This window comes from Acanthaster planci, linkage group LG02, assembly GCF_054643075.1.
Source record: "Acanthaster planci isolate LZ-2023a linkage group LG02, COTS_SCS, whole genome shotgun sequence".
Classification (NCBI taxonomy): domain Eukaryota; kingdom Metazoa; phylum Echinodermata; class Asteroidea; order Valvatida; family Acanthasteridae; genus Acanthaster; species Acanthaster planci.
Genome location: NC_141778.1, coordinates 5992946 through 6015588, shown reverse-complemented (window position 1 = coordinate 6015588; position 22643 = coordinate 5992946). Strand labels below are relative to the sequence as shown.

At 40.0% G+C, this 22643-nt stretch overlaps 1 protein-coding gene across 4 annotated transcripts; it reads right to left on the bottom strand.

Moving 5' to 3' along the window:
* Window positions 1–1445: 1445 nt before the first annotated feature.
* Window positions 1446–22417, bottom strand: LOC147799811 (uncharacterized). Of its 4 annotated transcripts, none has more exons than XM_022246984.2 (13): window positions 22218–22417; window positions 20889–21008; window positions 18752–18864; window positions 18035–18106; window positions 14580–14687; window positions 12815–12889; window positions 11025–11199; window positions 9655–9863; window positions 8497–8556; window positions 7762–7977; window positions 6651–6791; window positions 4363–5949; window positions 1446–2474 (listed from the first exon to the last, which is right to left on the bottom strand). In XM_022246984.2, exons 1-13 carry the CDS (start codon window positions 22267–22269, stop codon window positions 2217–2219), a joined length of 3186 nt encoding a protein of 1061 aa, XP_022102676.2. In that variant the 5' UTR covers window positions 22270–22417; the 3' UTR covers window positions 1446–2216. The 4 variants fall into 4 exon arrangements, with proteins under 4 accessions (XP_022102676.2, XP_022102674.2, XP_086988688.1 ...); XM_022246982.2 differs by having other exon boundaries at window positions 1446–2392; XM_087132562.1 differs by lacking the exons at window positions 18035–18106; window positions 18752–18864; window positions 22218–22417 and having other exon boundaries at window positions 20889–20975.
* Window positions 22418–22643: the final 226 nt, after the last annotated feature.

Sequence of the window (22643 nt, the reverse complement as noted above, 5' to 3'; positions counted from 1 at the left end):
TGTTTGCTTCCGCTGTTCAATAATATCCTGTTATTAAAATGAAAAGCCCTACTTACTTTCCACAGATTGAATCAACACACCCATATTTCCCATCTTGAGGAAAACGTAATCAATAATGTTCCAACGTGAGTACATAGAAATATCCCAAGATAATATTCAAGTCATTCAGCTGGACTCACATACACAATCCCCATTTCTTGGGTCTTCAGGACACCCCCCCCGCGCTTTCAACATGTGACATGTTTCGATATTGACAATATTACATACAATTGAAAAAGACAACTAGCCTTCAGATACACAAATTGGTCAGAATGCATACTGTTTTAAATAGCCCTACACCCGTTGCCTTGCCGTACAGAATTTATAATTATATAGCAGCTTTAGGTTTCGTCACATCATGGCGTGAGAGTGGTGCATTTAGAGAATAATGCGGTTTTAATGGGCCAGGTTGTGAATAGAAATCATTCCCTGTCGTTGACTTTTGCATTCCTAATTGAAACCACCTAGAACGCGCGCACCTGACAAGATGCCACCTGGTCTATAACTGCAAATTTAACAGCCAGCAGCAGCTCGCCTTATAATCGTCCATACAGTGAATTTTGTCTGCCACTAGGTCAAGTCTTGTCTTCTCTTGGTCCAGTCATGATCATGAGGAGAGAGTGGACCCAGCTTTATTAGTACCCTGAACTTACTTTAAGCTTTTGGCCTTCTAAAGTTCTTTTTTGTATCAAAATGGGACACTGAAGACAACGATTCTCGCGGTGTTTGTGCCTGGACAAATCTGACTCCTCTGTCTGTCAAAAGCAATCGATGCTGACAGGCAATTCGCGGACATAGGTATGCCGAGCCTCGAACTGGCTGTTTGTACACTCGTGTCCGAATTGCTTTATCCAATCGCATGGTATAAGAACTAACGCAGCACGCGCAAACTTACTATATGCCTATGGCGGCGGGGTGGTAAGTGCGAATGGAAGCTGATCAGTATTAAATGATCGGCGTATGACGTACAGCAATGTTTTTTTTTCTTCCAATGTGTTCTGTTTTTCTGCACGTCAAGGAATAAACCAAGTTACAAGTCCCACTTTACATTTGAAAGTTTCAAAAGTTCCAGATGGATGAAGAGAGCAGACTACACGGTGACAAGTCTGCCGAGGTTAAATTGTCTAATTTTGTCTTATTGACCTTTTAATCGAACACCGCAGGTCTAGGTCGGGTGCATGCATCGCGGCATTTGCTACGAATTTCAGTCAGAAAATTACGAAGCGACAGGCTCTCAAAACTCACTGTTAGTCCTCTTTGACTTCAAGCAACTTGAAAAATCCATCATTGTTGGAATTAGAGTGACTGATATGACTAATTGCTTCAGGAATCTCCATCGACACATAAAGCTGCACACAAGTGGGCGTTATGCCTCAGAGAAGTTGAGGGGAAATAAAGAGGTTCACTTCAAATAATCTTGGGAAAGTTTATTTACATTTCTTGAGTAACTACCTCAAACAACATAAATTAAACGTCTTTAAAACGAAAGTAACAACCCTCAAGCAGCCCTACGTGGCAATTATGCTTGGCAAGGAAAGTCCAGAGTGACTGAAAATGTAAACATGATCGCACTACGCTACTGGCTTGTATCAATAACTTGTCCTCGTAAAAAAGGAAGCGAAACTGGAGGAAACTATGATTGGGTGTAAACAGTCGAAACGTTCGTGCCTTTTCTTTGTACATGCAGGAATGCGCTAAGGTATGGTAGACATTTCGCCAAGCTGAAGAATATTTCTGGTAAGAGGAATGTAACCACGATGGTTGTAAGGCATGAAGGTAGGCCTAAACAAACTGAGAACACCTCAAGAACGTTCGTGTACGTGCCTTGCACAACAATAATTCAGAACCATTATATACTACATATCACGGGCCTTTCAACTATATAGCATAAATGAATTATCTCCTTTTCTTAATTATGGTATATTTTCTGAAATGTCCATATTTAACCCTTTCCAAATCGATTTAAAGGCCACCGATTACATGTATATTAAGTAAAATTACATGAAGTAGCTATATCTAATAATGAGTTATCATTAGGCCCATGTCATTCTCGTAATTCAGGAGTACGTCCGCAAGTGGCCTTTCCCCGAGGCCTTGTAATGAGAGTAGAGGTCTGGGAACAATATTGTAGTTATTATATGAGCTAATGAGCTTATAACACGGCTAATGAACACCATTCAGACTTTCGGTCCCTTAGCTGCTACGCTCTTTCGAGGTCGCTTCAAACGGTCACTCCTTAGAAAGCTCTGTATTCGGTTGATCTGACTGGCAACATCCGACTTGATGTCGGTATCGTCGTCGTCCTCCGAGAAAAGCAAGGGCCCGTCGTCGTCACAGGAGGGTCTTTTTGACCCTGCAGATGGAAACATTACTGCAGGAGTTAGGGTTCTTTGGGTGGTCGATTGTGCTTGAAACAATGTCGAAGAGTCGATGTTCTGAAGTAGGAATTATGAGACCATTATTACTAAAAGCTACTTAGTTATATCAGATAATAACGCGGTCGGCTATTCACATAAACGCTGCTTACCTACCTATTTGGGATCAGCCCTGTCTCCAGAGGAGACATTAATTCTGTTAATCTCTTTAGATTTATTTTAGGGCGTCCCGAAGTCACATAGGCCTTAATTTCAACTCCAATAAAATCCCGCCTCTGCCTGTTTTTGCGCCCTTGGCCGGCCGCATGCGCGTTTAATTTTTTTTTTGTAGCTGACACAGTGCATTAGGTATGCAATGTGCTAGATTCTCTTTTTCGAAATCGCAAAGTCAAGTAATATTCGTTCGATGAATGTCTGATTTAAATTGTAATCGTGATGTTTCTAGACTCTCCACATGTTTGACGAGGGCACAATAGTAACCAACATATTTTCAGTTCGTTCTCTGATATCGTCGTGTTAGTTTTCTTTAAAAGTGGGGGACGCATCATCCATACCAATATGACCTTTAGTGACATGGAGCTCTGATCTTTAGTGACATGGAGCTCTCATCATAACTACACGTGTCAGGGATGCAAAATCTTCCAAAAAGTATAAAAGGGATTGATTTCGAATGAAAAACTGATGGTGATGTTGTTCCACATGCTGACACACACGCTGAGAGAAAAAGAGATATGAATATAAATATTGCGTGCGTCGAGGAACCGAGCACCCACATGGAGTTGAGTAGACCTAGCTATAGACCCAGGTCTCCCGGCACATAACGCATTAATCTATCAGAAATTACAAGTGCCATAGGAAACATCACCAGCCTGTATTTAGTTGCCAGCTAAAACTAGGCTAAAACTGCACGACAAATTCGAAACTGCACAGTTGTTAAAGTCCTTCAAATAGATATAACAGACCCTATGTTATAAACGGCATTCTACCCTTCGCAGGGTCTCTGTAAAGAACAGTTCTCTCCTTTGTCTTGTCCCCAGAAATATACGGTCTTCTATGTTCCTTCGCTGGCCTACTATCCTCCCATCAAGTACCCTCTACCCGCCCCCTCTCAACACTGACCTAGCTGCGTCCGTCGCATCAGACATTGATAAAAGGCCATGAAACCAATAGTGAGGTCTCAAAGGGCGGTCATGCACAGCCTGAGTGTGTGCAGACAACTTCAAAATCAGTGATCGATGACAGACTTGAACAAGGCCCTTGCTGGCCAGTTATATCCAAGTCGGTTTGCAAAGTGATTACAACACAACCTAGGTCATTCACAATACTTGGTGGCCCCAGGGTATTGTTCTAGTAAAATGAGAGCAAGGCGATTGGTGCAAGCTAAAATCAAATGAACTTTACAAGTGCATGATACCTAAGCTCTGCAGCTTTTGCACGGCGTTTCTTGCGAATCAGGGGCCTCTTTCTAATTCTACATTTCGATGAAGCCTGGGAATAATTTTGGGTAAGAGAGGGGAGAACTGTAGAGTGGCAACATGCACTGACTGTGAAGAGTGAGAGTGAAGACTAATATATTGACGGCCATCTTTATTGGATTTAGAATGTTATTGGAGTTAGGATGTTAGACCTACACAGATCCATGGTAGGAAACTGGGGTCCATTGACAAGTGCATGATCGTTTCAGTTACCTGGCTCATGCACAAACCTTATGTTTTGAATGCTTTACTGTCTTTTTAAGTCTAAAGTTTTATAGGGCCTACATAAACATCTCTCACAGCCTATTCATCAGGAAAAGTATCAAAATATCAGTTTTTGATTGTTCTTCTTGTTCTTCTTTTATATTTTGCTAAAATGATATCTCGTGTATGCGGGATCAGGAAACAGAAAAGGGTTCCTGACACCAACTTTGAAAGTACGTGCAATAAATAAAATCAGAAATGTAACTTACCAGAGGGGCCGAATTTGGTGCTGATGCCAAGTCAAACTCCTCAGCAAAATCTGGCCACTCCTGGCTGGCCTTTTTTTCTTTGGTGGACGAACACTTGCTTGCAGGATTGTAGCTATTCTGGCATTCCTCTGGAGATAACACCTTTTCGGTCACTTTAGAGTGGATGGGATCTGGAATATGTTCAGTCCTTCCGGGTGATATTATGGGTCTGAGCAGCATGCTGGCTGATAGGTTGGCTCGTGGAGTTAAGCCGTATCTTGGCTGAGAGGCAAGCAGTGCCAAACCTGGGAGCATATAGGATGACCTGGTTCCGGTTCTAACGCTTTCATTCAAGTAAGTTCCTGAAGCCTGGATCTTTGACTTCGATACCTGATCACTTGAGGTTTGCTGCACTGAAAGAGTATTTGCGATGTTAAACCTGCCAAGCCCAGAGGTCGGTTGCCTCTGGGTTGTGTCTTGAACGTCTCGGGCATATGGGATGCTTGCCAACTTAAAATCTTGTCTACCTGTCTCCTGAGAGATCTTACTACCATGAGCTGATGTTGTCAAGCTCTTCTCTCTCAAACCTTGTTCAGTGATTTCCTTCTTAGTGGGCTGAATTTGGAGGGCATCCAATGAGCCATCAGCCAAGGGTTGGTTGATTAGCTTCTGACTAAGCTCTTTCTGTTGCAAGTCTTCTGATGTTGGGATCTGAAAAGGTGCATCTAGAAGAACTACTTGATTGGCGTCTCTTTCTGGGTCTAGGTGCTTAGTTGGTTTGTCACTGAAGTCAACCATGTTGACTGCATTTGCAACTTCATCAGTGCCTGTATGAATGTTAGTTCCACTGTTTGCCTCAGGTGGACACTTTGGATCAATTCCCACAGGTGACAGACCCTTGTTCTTGCTTACCGCTTGACCTGCAAGTGATGCATCCAGGTCAGACTTTGCTGGTGTTACAGAATTTTGTGAGGGTTGGTCCTCCTTTTCATCAACTCTTTCAAGAGGACTTTTAGGATACTGCATCATCTCTGCTTCATTTTCTTGCCTTACATTGACAGTTTCTGTATCACTCCCTGAATTTGATGTAAACCTTGATTCTGGAACATTACAATTTGAGTTGCTTTTGTCAGAATCTGAAGATGGGCAGGATTTCTCCGTTTCCATTAGACCCCCTGGACTGTCATGTATGACTCTTCCCTCATCCTCATTATTGCCTTGATTGCCTTCTGCTTGCCTGAGGCCGGGTGCAGCATCTTTGATGAGAATACGAGATTCCAGTTGATCACTCGGTGCAGAGCATGGAGCCTGCTCTGTTGTAGACGCTTCAATCTGCATACTGACGTGATCCCAGCTTGCTTCCTTGGCTGTCTTGCTGGGCTCATCACTTGCCTTTCTCTGCGGCACCTGGTTATTAGTCTCATCAGTTGACGAGGCTTTTCCGTCTTGTGATAGCCCTGTTACATGATGTGATTGATCAATTTCCTCTGACGCCAATCGCCGTTCAGCAGCATCTGCCTTTTGTTGCCACTGTTCTGCTTCAGTGTTGGTGCTTTTGTTTTCTTTCCTGGTATCTTCTTCTCTTTTTTCAGATTCTGTTATTCTTTCCTAGATCATGAAAACACAAGCTTACAATTTATAGGGTGAAAAAATAGTTTATTTTAAACCAGATTAAGCATTATTTATTTTTCAACATGTAAACATTACAAATGTAAACAGTTACGAATTTTCACCTTTAACTTCACAGCAATGTTGTAGGTTCTTTCCGCAAAGGAAATATGCCATAGATGTCACCAAGACCAGACAGTACGGGTCACATCAGAGGCATGATCACGAAGATCAATGTATTTTTATGCCATGTTCGTCCAAAGTCACAATCATCTTTATTACTGATCCGTTATCTTCACTGACCCGTTATTGTTTTTGCTTTATCAAAACTGGGCAAATGTGCGGTATGTACGTAGGGCAATGGAATACCCAGGGCAGGGCCAGTTGGGGTCATCCCGCCCAAGGGTTGACCCCCCCAAAAAATAATAACACAAGAAAGGCAATTGTTTCATTTCCCTTCCCTCAAAAGGTATTGTCAATAGCCTTGAAATTTAGCCTTTCCTCTGAAAGAAGAAAAAGAGGTTACAAGATAAGTCCAAATATTCTGGCCTCATTCCCCCCAAAAAGTATGCGCCCCTCCATAAAAAATGTGGTTCTGAATAAACCCTTGGCCTTCAGAGACATTGCAGTGTGTTATGTAGTCTTTATGCCTCCAGAAAATCTTTGCCTCCAGGGTTCATCCAATATGACAGAAGAAGTACCTTCAATTCTCTAATTATTTCATTCATTTCCGTGTTTTTCCTTGACCAGCTGCTGTTCATCTCCTCCAAAGTTTTCTGTGCCTCCACAAGAGATCTCTTTTCTTCCTGCAGACTTGCCAGTTGCCCCCTTAAAGACCCCTCCTGTAATACAGCAGTAGCATTCAATAAACAGCAAGGAAGGGAAAACTGATAACCAGCATACTTGGTCTGTAGGTTTAAATATCAATGAACACACCCATTTAGGCTCAGGGAGTTACAAAAATTCAAGTAAACTAAAGTATTTCAATCAAAATGTTTGATCGTTAAAGGCTTTTTAAGAAGAATAGGCATATTACTTAACCATCTTGAGGACAATACGAAATAAATCTTTCCAACTTAGAGAACAAAAATTCATATAAAAAAATTAAAATGATTTCAAAATTCTCTAAACTTGTTTCAGGTTGTATGTGGAAACTCTTCCACATTCTTCCATGGTTAGTAAGCTTGCCATTTATGTTGGTGGGCTGAATGTATGCGTATTAGATGGGCTCTGCAATCTGAAGGGTGGATACTTCAGCAGCAGCGAAAAGCATATGATAAAGTGTCTTTATTTGTTATGAATTGATACATTCCCTAAAATACCTTATAAAATGGAATCCATTAGGTTTCAATCTTGCTTCCCCAGATAGACAAATGAATGTAATGAGGTTTAACGACTACCATTTCATTGCAACACTCATCATTACCCTGGTAAAGTCATGTCATATTAAACACTCAGGTGAAATCATTGACCAGTCTTTGTACTATCAAGGCTCTTGGGGAGATTAGTTTATTTCTAAACTCACAAGGTCGTGGGAGGATATCATCCGCAGTTTTCACAGTCAAGTTTGAAATACATCCCTTTTTTGAAGAATGAAACAGAATGCAGTTCTCTTTCATGATTCTTGATAATAGTACATCAGTACATGTATATCCAATCATGGTTTACAACATAAACCAGTCTTGAAAAATTTGAGATGCCAGTTTTACTTGTTGATAAGTGCACTTAATGTTGATTTCTGCGTAAATGTAAAGATTAAATTGAAGTGATCAGTCCTATCTATTTGTGTCTTAAAGCCCTACATTCACTAACCTGAATGCTGAAATTGGCAGCCAGCTTCTCATTTTTCTGCTTCTCTGCTTTCAATTCCATCTGTTTAGTGAGCAGTTCATTCTTAAATTGGCCAATCTCGGTCTCAAGGTTCTTGACGTCAGTGGCCAAAGACGAGGCTCGCTCAGCATTCTCATTGCTGCTCACGAGGTGCCGCTCTGACAGTTGCTGGGACCTTGCTAAGGATTCCAACAAGTTCTAAGACATGGGACAGTATGTTGAAACTTAAGAGCATTCAAAAGAAGCTAAACAGTGAGGACTTGGGCACCGATAGGATTTTTAATGGGGGGAAGGACTCTTCCGGGGGGGGGAGGTTGGGGGGCAAATCGCTCCAGCAGCAAATTGATGGATCATCGGTGGTCAGCATTGAAAATCATTACTGTTTATCAAGAAAGAAAAATTGACTCAGTTTTGTTTTTCCAAGGTACTTTCAAGTAATTTGTGATTTAATCCCCTCCACCCTTTTGTCATTTATCTGCTTTTGTCTTAAATTTGGTTCCCCATACACTTTTAATTTTCATTTTTTCGGGGGTGAGGAGAGACAATCATGACACCCATGAGTCAAGAATGCTAATCAAGCAGAGGTTGAAATGATGTTATTTTCCCCTCCAGTGCTTGGGAACCTTAATAGCTTAATGGCGCAAAAATAAAGAAATGATTGCAGCTTCTGTTCCATTTAAGTGTCTGGGGGTAATAATTTCAAAAGCTTAAAGTTACCTGGTTAGCCAATCTTGCTTCCTCAATTTGTATAGACAGGAGCTCACAGGTGTTTTTACTCTACATTAAAAAAAAGAACTTGATTCACTCTTGTTTTCAGCCCTCCAGTGTGTAATGCAATATGATATTTACTGCCATGTTCAAAATCTACCAGCGGAAAGGGGGTGATTATGTTTATCTAAACCTTCTCTATTCTGCACAAAAATAATGAGACATCAGGATAAATTGATGTCTCTTTGTAACTTCAGGAAAGTACAACAGCTCTCCAAATGAGCTGAAGCACCATCTACTTTCTTTTACCCCTTCACTGCGATTAATTTTTCCAGTATGTGGTTTAGAGAAAGGTTAATGATAAACAGTCTAGCTGAGAATAAGCTGCCATATACAGCCAAAAGAATGCAAAGAATGCTGCAAGGAGTTTTTTAAAAAATGAACAGGGGGGACTCAGGTAGTTAAAATGCCTAGGTTGGAAAAAAGGCTGCAAGTCACTAAAAATAAATCAGTCCCATTCATTGTTGAGCTGGCTGATTGTGTTGCACAACTTAAGCTGAACCCTACATATAAAATTTTAATGAAATTGCACTAGACTACCTCTGTCATAAGTTTAGGATGGTTTCCGATATTCACTGTGATTCTATTAAGGGTAGTTCCGCCAACTTTGTTCTTCTAAGAACAAAAGGGTCAGAGTGCAATGCATTTTTTCATATTAGAATTCATGATTGAATTTACTACCTGATAGCATCAATGCTGCAATAATCGCTGTCAATTTAAAAGTGCTGCGAAAAGCTTGCTTTCTTCTCAGTCTAATTTTGGACAGGTCTAAATTCAATGAACTGTATGCACTACTTTCCAAGCAATTTTATTTATCTCATTTGCATTGTGTATGTTTACTTTTGTGTTCTTAAGGATCCTAAAGGAAATGAACTGTGTATTAGCAGCGTTTTGGGCTATCCCTGGCTTTGTGATTTATTGTCACCAACCTGGATACATATGTATTTGTTTAGCGATGTTTCTTTGTTTATTTCTGTCAAAATCAGTCAATCAAAAAAGGTTGTCAAATAATGAAAAATTTATCATTGCAATGGGAAATTAAAAAATCAAGTCCCAACCATATTTTTAGCTGAAGCAAGTTCAATCCATCTGCTCCATCAGCCATACCTGTTTTAAATGTTTCTCTCTCTGCTTCTGTTGGCTCTGCACTGCTTTCAGATCATTCTCCTCCCGGGTCGGTTTTTCATCCAGCTGGGCTCTGAGACTGACAATCTCCTGTGTTTTCTGCTTGAGGTCCACCTCAAGAGAACGGATGGTACAGGTCTGGTGCTGGTTGATGAAGCTGAGTCTGCCGTTCAGCTTCTGAGCCTCTTGAACTAGGGAAAATAATGGGGTGAAATGAAAGAGCAAGACATAGATAATATGACTGATGCATGATCATTACTTTTTCTTCATGGGTAATTAATAACTGTAACGCATACGACAAGAACTGCATTAAAGTAGCAAGAGCATAACTTCAAAGTAATACTAGATGGCACCTTTAAGCAAAGATTTCAAGGGTGTAACTTTAAGGTACAGTCCATCATTTGCAGTTATGCAAAAAGTATATCTAAATGACTAAATTACTGCTGAAAAGCGTACTTGGTTTGAAGAAGAATATGGCACTGAACTACCGGTAAAATCATTCTTTCTGGCAAGCTGTCATTTTGAAAAAAATAATGAATGATTTTGTATGACGTATTTAAAGATGCATATTTGGAAAATTGCCATCAGAAGCATGTGCACACATTGATATGACACTCATGTGTGCATGGTTTTATGATTCATCAGTTCAGTATATGACATGGCGTAGCTGCATTTGACTGAATGTGAAAGTGTGTCCCCAGACAATGAATTCATCAGGCACAGTTCAAAGCACAACTCAGCAACTTTTGATCAAAAATCGAGATCTTAAAATATAGTTTTTCTCAGAATGTACGGTATTCACTGAGCTGAAATTCAGGAGGTTTTGTTCTTATAGGCACCCTTCTTTAGATTTTGAGTAATTTTGTCATCTCAAAGGAAGAAGTCATTGCAGATGCAAGTTAAGAACTGGAATTGACATCAAGAATCACAATGTGCACTAACTGCTGCCACAGCTGCAAGTTGGGCTATGACTTCAGCTTCATGGCTGAACTTTCTCACTGTTGATGATGTGGTTTCCCAATTTACAGCCAAGGAATTACACTGCTGATTTCAAAATCGAAAAAGTTAGGAACTTGAGGCCTGTTTGTTTCATACAGAATCGGATCTGGATCAGTCATCCCTTGGTACTTCACTGACACCTGAGAATATCTAACAGACGGAGCAAACTAGCATCAGGACCACAGATAGAGATCTCAATCCTGTGTGAAACAACCCCGTAACAAAAAGTGTTCTGTTTGTTGGCCAAGCATTTTCAGTCACTGAAACCTGCTCATCAAAAATGTGATCAGTTCATGCAAGTTCCTTTTTTTGTTCCTTTTTTTGCTCCCAAGCCACGTCATGCCTCAACCTACCATCAGCTTCTAGGTGTTTCAGTTGTCCTGCTACAGCACCGCATTGTTTGCCGGCTTCCCTGCCTAGTGCTTCCAACTCAGTCATCTTGGACAGATGGGAGGAACGGGCAGAGCCCTGCATCTGCAGTCTCTGGTCTTGATCCTTGATCGTCTTCTCCAGAGAGTATTTTGTGAGCTGTTCATAATCAACAAGAAAAACATCTGACATTAGCTTTTGCACAGTAGGGTTCTGGTTTAAAAGAAGTGCATTCCAGTATATTACGAGTAGGGAATGCTCTTAAGTGTAGCTGCAATAATTTTTCTAAGACACATTTTTTCTTCAACCCGGCTTTCTTCTTCAATATATTTTTAAATTCCTAATTGGTTAAATGCATTGAAATGCATTTAAACAATGAAAATTATCCATGCTTTCTAAGACAACTGAGGGCTCTGTTGTTGTGAAGCCCTTTGTTAAGGAAGATAGTTCAGTGCATGGGCTTTCTGTTCAAATTTTGAACCAAGAATTTACTAACCAAAAACATTTCTGAGAAAGGGATTGATGCTTGCTTATTGCTAGCACATAAACAGCAATGAATCAGCAAACAAGAGAAAACTGAATCTAGCAAAATCTACAATAATGCCAGACTTTTTTGAGTAAAAATCAATGTAACATTAAGGCTTCTTTCCTAAGATGACATCAATTTTTCTTATGAATTGGAAAATACTCAGCATAAAAATTAAAAGTCAGTAAAATACCCTGTGATACAGTGAAACAAAAGTTGGAAATAAGGTTAACAGAGACAAAAAGATGTACAGCGTGTCCTACTGATAGGGTTCTGACGCTAATATAGACACACACTACCAGCCACCAATCGCCGTTCTGGCCAAGAGATCTTGGTTTTATTTCTCTAACGTACAACACTGTGTTGATCCAAAAAACTCTATAGACATGAGGCGTCTAGTCAGGGACTGCGCAGGCGCGAGGCGGGAAAACCGCGGGCCGTTCGCATACCAGCGGAGGCAGGCAGCTAGCTCCATGCGGGTCCGAGCTGGCGCCCCCACCAGCCGGACCCGCCGGCGCTACAGATGCATTTTAAAAGTTTGTTTTTAAAACAAATTGATTGCAGCTACCCTTTAGTATAGTTGGGCATTACGATCAAAACCATCTACAATCTCCAGAGACAAAACTTGTAACTATCAACAAAAAGAAACTGTAACATGAGTGCATAGGTCCTCTTTAATTACTGTATCAAACACTTATTAAAAAATGCTTCTGGGGCTGAATTCCCCTTTATCTCAGTTCACCATGATTTTTCTAAAGATACATCTCTGAAGAACAAAACATGCAAGAATGGTACTTGCCGTAGTTCACACCAGTATGTGAAAACTGAGGTTAGCCACAGGTTAGTGATAAAGGTTATTAGCACCTCTACATCAAGGACTGATGACTGAACTCACAGTTAAAAAGAATGGAGTGACCACAGTATTACCATATAACTGACAGGAAAGGCAATAGCCCAGTATTAAAGTGCACATGGCAAGCATGTGATGTTTGTATCAGTGGAATTTCAGGGGCCTAGAATGATCACTTCTTGCAAACGCAACTGCCCTCAGAAAGTCACTGGTCATTATTCCACACTTCTGTGTGAAGCCTACTTCACAAAAGGGAGCCCACAATTAGTTAATTTTACATTTTCTCATTTGCAGAATTGAATTAGGACATGCGAAATGAGAAAAGAAGGAAACTGGGATGTATTCAAAATTATTCTCTATTGTTCTTTCAGCAATGCTAATTTTTTTTTAGCATTTACCTGAAGAGTTCTGATGTCATCCTTGATGGCTTCCATCTCTTTCTCCCAGGCTTCAGCAGCTAGTGTAAGCTTCTTCTGCAAATGAAAAAAAAGGGTTCTCATCTCTCCAAAAATAACCTGGCAGTGTGAACATTCCTTCCTGAATATGTTTAAGAATGCAGTATCTTCTGCATTTATGTTAAGCTCCACCAACTTTTCAAGACAGAAGCTTTGTGAAAAATACTGTACCGATAACCAAGAGAAACCTCTTCCAAAATAAATCTAGCTTTTATTTCTGATAACAAAGTTTTGATCTCATTCTTCGGGCTTCACCCACTGGTCTATAATTGACTGCACTTAGAGGTACCCGGTAGTGTTACTGTTTTTATCTCTCTAAAATGGAATTTTTTTTCTGGAAACTGACACAAGATGACTGTTGCTAATGCAAGCGCTTACTACATGCCAAAACAAGATTCAGAGCCAGACCGGAAGGGATTTCCATCCAAATCCTGCTCCATCACAAGGTCTTCCGCACCAAATCACACAGCTTGCCCGACAGATCTTTTGATCCTGGGATCTGTGAACACCAGACGTTGTCACTTTGAAGATGGCCGGAAGAGGGGATGCAAGAATTCTCTTACAAATACATGTACACAGGGACAGGAAGATGGAAAACGTGGAAGAAATTCCTTGATTAAACTCATTCTAGAGGTATGATTAGTGGTGTTTTTAGTGTAGCCTTCAATCTAGCGAATGGGGAAGCGCTTCAAATTACTGGGAAGATTTTGTTCTCCCACGAGTCAAGTCAAACAAAACTCCTTGTTTTGACAAGTATCTTGATAATGTTTTTTTATTATGGGGTTCTGGCAAACATTCAAAGCAGTACACATTTGATGTTAATCTGGCTCTTCTGTCAGAAAGCCCCAATACGACTTTACTTTGCTATCATTAACTGAAAAATAACATTTTTGCCTGACAGCCTTCAATGCTGCAGGCAATTTATGAGATTAGAGAATATCAGTGATAAGTCTTGAATACAGCCATATTGTAATGACAACAAACCTACACCTAGCAAGCTAGTGTTATGTGTCATATTAAAACAAAGATTCTCCGTATTTAGCAAATGCGCACTAAAATTTCATTGACAGTGCACCAGAGCTGGAGCTATACGGTGTGGACTTTACCACAGCAGCAAATTCCAGCTGCAACCCAATTCCTGCAGATTGCCCTCGTTCAACAAACAAACAAACAAAAGAAACCATGTAGCAACACTGCTGTTTACGGTTGCATTTGATACTTTCTAAGGTCCCTGATCTTCTTTGCACTCATTTCTTTCAGTTCAAGATTCCTGGCCTTCAGCACAAGTTCAAAACTGAAGATATTTGGATACAAGACTCCAAGAAAAAATCCCTGTAACTATGAGTCAGTAAAAATAGCTGTCTTTATCTGCCAACTATAAAAACCTGCAACCTTAGTAGTATAAGATATTTCTTTCCGGGCAGCATGTACAACTTGCCTCCGAATGGTCCATCGGCTCGAGACAAAGGAATTCCACAGAATGTATATGCTGCACAGGAGCAAAAGCAGTTTTACTGGGAGGCTGATCAACACCGATATCGGTCATCAGTATAACCCTGGAGGGCTCGGATGCAGGGGGATTAGTGTTAGCTGCACCTGATCTGACTTCATTGCCTGAATGTATGATCTGTCAATCTTTGCTTTTGATGGCTTGAGTGTCACTTTTGTCGTTAATTTTACAAATCCAACCAGCTGTGCATTTTGTTACCTTTTCTGCCTGAAGCTGGTGGATCTTCTCCTCTTGTTGTCTCTCCAGTTCTCGCAGCTCCTGGGAGTGCCTCTCTGATAAAGCACTATTCTTGGCAGTTTCCTCCTTCTGTAGACACAAGCAAGGAAAAGCATGCGCAAAATCAGCAAAGTGAAATCATAGTCGTGGGTACAGTACACAAGGAGAGAATTTAGTTTTTGCAATGGACAGCTGTAAAAAACATTACAATTCAGCTGTGATTTCTAGCTCTGCTGAGTCTAATGAGATGTAATGCTAAATCATTCAAAACGACTTGAATCTATATCCTTAGCAGTGTGTCAATTCCAAAATAAAGGGTTGGTCTTACTTCCTATGAGGACTCTGTAGTGAGAAATCAAGAAACAGGAGGCGAGGAACATGCTGCAGCCAAATTTGGTTAGGGTTGTTCTCAGTTGATTTGGTGTGCAAGGGGGAGGATGTGTGAAACACACTTTGCAGATGGATCCTTCTTGCTCCTTGCATTAGTCTACATGTTGCACACTCATGCTTTCCACCCCCCCAGATCAGCAAAATACTGAGACCTAGAATGGCCGTGATCAGAGAGATTCAAAGGAGACATATATGTGAATTTTTTTTCACTTTGTTTATTTACAGAAATTGTCATCCTTTTTGAAATGGTACTTCAATTTTTTTTTTTTTTTTGGTTTTTTTTTAAGCCTTTAGGAGTGGGGGTAGGACCAGGTGAAAAAGTGTGGGCAATCATTTTTAAAGAAATATTTCAAGTCTGTCCCCCCATCCCAAGACCGGATACGGCAGTGTCAAGACCGAGACTATGGACTGCATGCCAAGATGAGACTGCAAACAGCAAAATACCAGTTTATATACCAAGCCTTACAAGGATTAAGTTTGTTCACCACCTTATTTTCGGATGAACGTGAGCATATATGGCACATCGAAAATTGGGATTCATTACAATCTCAAGTGAAAAAAAGTCTGAATTAGCTACTCACTGGTGTCTCACGAGGGGAAAATATTAATTACAGCTACATGTATCTGGTAATCTCATTTCACACTTTTACTGTTTCCTTTTTAACAATTTAACTTAAATACCTAATTCATGCACTTGTAGTTGATTTAGAAATCACATTTTTGTAACATTTAAAAAAAATTAAATTATATTGAAAACAGAAAATTGAAAATCTCAAACAGATTTGCTCAATGAGCACGAGGGCAAAGGCTAGTGTCCGTGTCTGTACCGAAGAAGCATTTTACAATCTATCACGAACCAGTTGCACAGCCCCCTCTATAGTCATGTTCCACCTAAATGCACCAATGACCAATCATTCACTGGCTTAGGGGAATTAGGCACAGGTTTAAACAATTGTTAACTGCACTTAATAAAAAACGTCATCTGCAGTACATCTCAACAAGTATTAATTTAATCCATGTGCCACTGTTTAGATTTTTATATCAACTCAGACAGCGGGAACACAGGGCTAATATTTTCTGCAGGCAGTTTGTCGCACGATTACCACTGAGAGTATGGCTGATGAAACTGTCACAGATTTCAAAAATCAAGATTTCTCCCCGTAGCATTCTCGAGAGTCAAAAGACTATATATAAGGGCAATGCCAAACAATGCCAATGTCTGTTAAGTTTACTTATATAGTAAGCATCAAGTGACATGAGGATAACACCTGTATCAGTTGCCATTTCACTTGTCTGCAGTTCTGAAATGTTGTTGTTGTTGTTGAAATTCAATGTACAAAAATTGTTACTGTAGCTTATGATTACACTGCCATGAACCTTACAGAAGTGAACCATGACAGTACATTACAGTGTTAAAGTTATTCATGAGGCTGGTTCAAAACTTGCATTGAGAATTGTATTTCCGACATGGATACTAAGTGACATGCAATTATTGGAAAAGATGTTCAATGACATGACAACTTCCATTAGGGGGGTGTTGGTCATCATATCTATGAGCAAGCAGAAAGGTGGTGAGAAACAATGTTTTTTTCTAAATAAACCTTTAAAATGTTCGTTCCTAACTTAAACAATAATTATATTTATTGGTTTTTAGGCCTGTATCATTTTTGCCATCTGAAATAACAATCAGCACTTTTCATTTCTACAGCTGTCCCAGCTGTCGCAAGCTGTCCGAAACTGTTTTCAAAACATATGCACAGTGCAGCTCTACATAAGAAACTATGGGTGTCAAAGGGGCGCTCTTTGGGCAGAAGGGGGGGAGGAAGACAATCATCGACAGCAACAAACCTACTGACAACAAACAGTAGATGGGGTCAATGCAGAGGCATTTTAAAGGAAGCTAGTGATTTTTAAAATTATACAACCCTCCGATGCAAATAATTATGAATCCTCTTCCTATTTTCTTCTTGTTTTCTTTTCCTTTGATTATTAGGAGGGCAACACATCCCCTCTTGCTTCCAGCACTCCCCCATCGCAACATCTCTGTATGGAGCTACAGGTATGCACAATGTATAATCAAATTATCTTTCTGAGTGGCTAAATCTGGGTTAACTGATAACTAATCAAGGCTAATACCTGACTTATTACTCAGAATATTAAGCCCTGCCTTACACAAATGTAGGAAGATTACCTTGGGATATTTGGGCTTTGTAAATTATAATTCATGGATGATGACTCAACACCAATAAAATGCTCCCTGCAGATAGGCTGAGATTTTTTCCAAATACAGTGCTTGGATTGTATCAGTTTCATAGAAATCAAATAAGGTTTCAGACAAACCGATAACGAAAGCTTACGTAACTACTTGGGAAACCAATCTAGTGCTGACATGACAAATATGGCCAATACCTGTAGTCAATGCATAAAAGGGATTTCTTTGTTTGGAATGCCATCATTTCCCAGCAAAAGGTATGGGTTTTTATAAGTTCCTGAGGGAGGCAATTACTATACTCTCCACAGTATGCTATGTGCTTTGTGCATTAATTCTCTCACAAATGCACTTACGTTAATGCACATATTTAGATTAAACTACATCAACATCCCCTGCATGTATGTGTGTGGGGAGAACAGCAACTCATGTGGAAGAGCCCCCACTTGAAAAAAATTGGAACAAATTTTAAAAAGAGGGGGAAAAAGATAAAGAAACAAAAAACCAAAGAGGGAAAGAAATTAAAAAGGACGAAAGTGGATGAAAATACTTTGAGCTTGAAAATACCTCAGAAATAGCCTCCTGTTAATTGTTTGGGGCTGACGAGTGTGTATGTTGTCCCAGCACACCCCTCCAACCCCAGGAAATCTGCCCCTTTTTGGAAGCACCCATGGGCTAGATCTGTTTTCATAGTTTGCAGCAACAAAACACCATTTCTTCTCTCGGCCCACCGGGGGCATGGCAACTGGTAATTTATGGGAGGAGGCACATGATGCCCCACCCCTGGCTAATTATATGTTACTGCTTGTAAAGCCCTGTAAAATTGAGTAATTCTTACAATAGCTCTCTGATGATCATGCTGAGTGGAGACCAACTGGTTAATCCTTTCTTCATTTTCAGCATCAATGGCCTAAAGAAGAGAGAGAGACATATATTGAACACCAGCCGTCACTCTAAAGAGGCTTACCAATGTTAGTTAGTAGAAAACCCATGGAATTTGCCTAAGCTACCTTGGTCTCTAAATGCTCTGTCCCTTTCTTATTGAAAAAGCTACAAGCTGCAATGCTCATTTGTTAGCTGCTAAGTACAAGTGCCATCTTCCATTTAAGTCTGTGACAGGTGGCTTAGCCACAGTAACGAGCTGGATGATGTTTGACCAACTTGTATATGGGGTCATCACGAAATGCCAATCAACCACAAGTGGCAGTAGCCAACACAATTCCACTGGCTAGGGAGATTTAAACCCCCCTCGCTTTTTAACCTTTAGGGACGGACCATAGGTTAATGTACCTTCCTAATTTTTCACTGAAAGAAAAACAGATAGAGGAGAAAAGAATGAGTATTTTGAATAAAAGTTCTAAGTATCTTTGTTACAAAGAGAATTGTTATTACTGTGGCTTTGTTCACTCGCATGTACATATGAATGCTGATGTACTGAACACCCAACACTAAATATGCAACACACAATGACACAGCACCATCAGTGTTAAAATGTTTGGCTTCTCTCAGCCCCCATCTTGCATCACCTCAATTCTGAGCGTATCTTTAAACTCACCCTACGTATTTTTAGCTCCTCGATACATTCATAGAATTTGTTCTGAAACTGCAGAATGTCCAACCGACTGACTAGTGTTTCCTTGGACTGATCCTCTGTTTTCTCCCCATCATCTGCCAACAAATTCAACATTGTTAGGGATGTTTACAATCACACCACTGACATCTACAACATCTGTGCTTCTTTAACTGTGCCCTGGCCAGTCTCACCAGTCTTTGGTTCGGAAATTCAGGACAAAGTTCTGAGGACAAAAATTTGTCCCCATAATGTATGTGCGCCTATAATAACTGTCGTTCAACACTTGTCTAGTACCCACAGCTATTGTTCCAGTATGTGTAAACTGACTCAGACTTTTTATACTTTCAGCACGGGCTGGGGTGGGGGAAGCAGCGGGATGCTTACTTCCTCCTGAAAAGGAGGAAGAGGGAAGACTATCAACTTTTTCAACAATCAACAATTTTAAAGACACCTCAAAAGAGTCCCCCTTCTGCTGTTAATGGCTGGTCAGTTTGCTCCTGCTGAGTGCTTATGCCCCCACCCCCGAAAAAGTATGAACCCCTTCTTGTCAACGCCCATGCAGTGGAAAAGTACCAGGTATTTGCAAACAGACTCAGTGCTTCCACACAACTACATGTACCTATTCTTCATTTATCCACTAGTAAGTAACATTCATGGCAGTGCAGATGCACCAGTACAAACAAATTGAGTTTGTAGACATAGCATTTAACCTGCTTCAGATAAGCAAAGCCTTATCTTGTTGGGAAGACTTATGGGGAAGCTTTTATGTGAAGGCTATTATGTTTAAAATCATTTTACAAGGTATACCATCTGGAACGTACCTGTCAACAGTCTAATTGCTCGAGTAGCCCCAGCCAACGACGAAGAGACAATGTACCAGTACCACATGTCCGTGCAAAGTCCCCATTTTTGTGCAGATTCAGATGAAAATAACTCAGGACCACTCAAGAGCACACAAATCAGTTTGTGCAGCAGCATGTAATTAATCGTTCTCATTAAACTCTAACAAGGGGGTCTCTGACATTAACATCACATAAAAGGAGGCCTGGGTCAATAAGTTCGTGTGCAGGTGTGTACACAAAATTTCTAATATTTCCACTTGTACACTGCATTTCCAGTTGCATTTCAAGCTTCAACAATGCAGTGAACATGAAGATGAAGATACGTACGTTTGAAGATTGACCGTCAGCTTTAGTTCATGAAATCTAAAATTACTGTTTTTTGGGCTTCAAACAACTGTCGACAACAGCCACAGGGTTTTGACCTTAAGCAGTCAATTAATGTGCCAATCATATGGTTCACTGCAGCTCGAAGAATGAAATCCGCATTTAGGTAAAAGGCAATTGGGGAGAAACAGAAACTACAGATCCATTATGCGGAGAGGAAACACATATGTATTGGACTAGGGAAAATCACTTGCTCCACAGTACATTTAAAATGGATGTTAGAGGAAATGATTATTTAGGAAAAAAACCTTAGATTTAACTTTACCTTCATGGGTCAATGCAAGGCATTTCTATAACAACCCTTGAAAATGAACCAGTGTGTTTGAAATAACTGTATTTGCTCGTTTTGTTTTATTGTTTTTATAGATAATTTCATCTCTATGCTTATAATAAACCAAACTGTGTTGCCATTCCTGCTGGGGGAAACCTCCATGCTGTTTTGGTTTGTACACAACCACATGGATGTTGATCTCCTGAATTCTTTTATCTTTATGGTGATTTATTGTCGTGCAAGTACATGGAAATAAACCAATGAGCATATATCCATTTCTCAGGTATGTTTTCAATGTGCAAATTTTGGTTTCACAATTTAAACAGAGAAACTCATAAACTAACAGTGTCTTCCATGAACATGGTGAATGACATCAACAGGAAAAGCAGCCTCAGATTAGATGTCCAGAATAATGTGGACAATTATAAAAGTCAATAGAAAATGTCATATTCAATACACGAAACCCCAAAAGGATGTTATGGTTTTCGTACACTGAAGCACGGTACAAGGGGGTACACAGAGTGTCTAGGAAATTTCATTGCCTGGACACTTTAAAGACATGGAATTTTGTACTTTGCCATTAGCCCAGCTACATATCAGAATATAATGCAACTTAACGTACACTCTGGGACTTTGTGTGTTAGGCTGTCTTGGTGTCCTTGCTGTTCATCCATAGTTGCAGAGGATACTTGTTCATCTTCAGTCTGCTGGTCATCCATGGATGGTTCCAGACAGCCCTCCTCTGTGCACAAAGAGGTGCACATAGAAAACAATCTACAAATTAAACTTTCAGCAAAAAGTAGTTTGCACTCTGAGAAACAGTCTACGTGCAGAAGGCCAAAAGAATTGCGGAAATTTAATCTTATGTACATGTAGCTCGTCCTTTCCCTACCTCATCAATCTTCTCTTTTAAATTTTTTTTTTCCTTTTTTAACATGTAAAATGTAATGTCTTTGATTTTTAACAACAACTGGAGACAGAAATGCAAGCTTAGAACCTATGACATGGGGAAAAATCTTCTCACTACACGCGTCAAGCACAGAAAAAATTGAGTCCATAAAATCCATCTGTCATCTTGGAGACATCTGCTAAGGTAACAAGATTAAAATCTACGGCTACTATGAACTGGTCGCACAGTGATTTATCATGTACTAGTGCATTTATGGCATTAAACCAACACCTTCACAGCTGGATGATCTGAGTGTAGGGCCGAGTCAAAAATAGCAGGCCTCACTGCCATTTCAAAGCTTTTAAATATTGGAGTTTTTTCTTTTCTTTCTGTAGTACCAAATCTGACATCAAGTTTTCAGATTTACACTTAGTCATGATCTTCTTTTTATATTATTGGCTCTTGAGTTAGGTGAAATAATTCAAAATTCCAACAAGTCTGAGTTCCATTACATGAACGACTCCTCCAAAAGATTTAGCCTATCATGGCACAATGTTTAAGTAAAATAAAGACACAGTGTGTCTGTCCACTTGCTGTTCCAGAGCAAATTCTAGTAATTAACTTACAAAATCAGGGACAAATTCACAGTGTAATATTTAACACCTTTGTGTGTTTAAAGGCCTAATGCCTGACTTGGGGGTGTGGCTAATACTGATTTCAGCGCTTAACGTTACAATTTGACAAGATCTGTATAGGCCTACTTCTGTTTGCATTTCTAAACGAAGTGTTCTGGCATAACATGATTTCTTTACTGTGTAGGGCCTACACAGAAAATAACCTATTTTACATCGACTAGGCCTTTTTTCTTCTAATTCAAATTTTTGTACTACTTAACAACACAACTTTGGAAGCATATGACAAAAAGCTGCTCAGCTTTCTAACCTGTCATTAATTGAACTAGGCCCTTACGTCTAGCAAATAACACAACATTTGACCGCGGCAATGACCATGCACTCATCTGCACATCATAGACGCATTCTGAACTGAGGCGATGAGGTTTACCTTGCGTTATGTTCGTGGACTCTATTTCCGCCGGACTCCGGATTTCTCTCATTAAAACAACGTTGTTTACATTTGTAGATACAATAGTGTACTCAGTGAAAAAGTACTTGGACAAGTTTCCGGTCCTAGGCTATGTGTCAGTAATTCCTAGCTGGAAAATTATTATACTAACGTTCTCGCAAAAAGTGCAGCGCATTAACTGGTACTTCGGCCGCGCCGGCCTGCAATTAATAAGCTATGGCTACGTCTGATTACCAATATGTTTGATACCGTGCACATCATTGGTTAAATCTTTTTTCTGAGGGATTTTACATAGTATGTCATTGGTCAAACTATGCAAGGTTTCTAGGAGCTATGGAGTGAGTTTTAAAAATGCAAAACTCTTAGAAATGTGTGTTTTGTGCCGTTTGGTCTTTAGCTAAACAA

Coding starts and splice junctions, on each gene's coding strand:
- LOC147799811 (XM_022246984.2), bottom strand. CDS start 22,269: ATGAGAGAAATCCGGAGTCCGGCGGAAATAGAGTCCACGAACATAACG. Junction 18,107..18,751: donor AGGAGCTAAAAATACGTAGG/GTGAGTTTAAAG, acceptor TCTCTTCTTTAG/GCCATTGATGCTGAAAATGA. Junction 5,950..6,650: donor AAATAATTAGAGAATTGAAG/GTACTTCTTCTG, acceptor TTCATGATCTAG/GAAAGAATAACAGAATCTGA.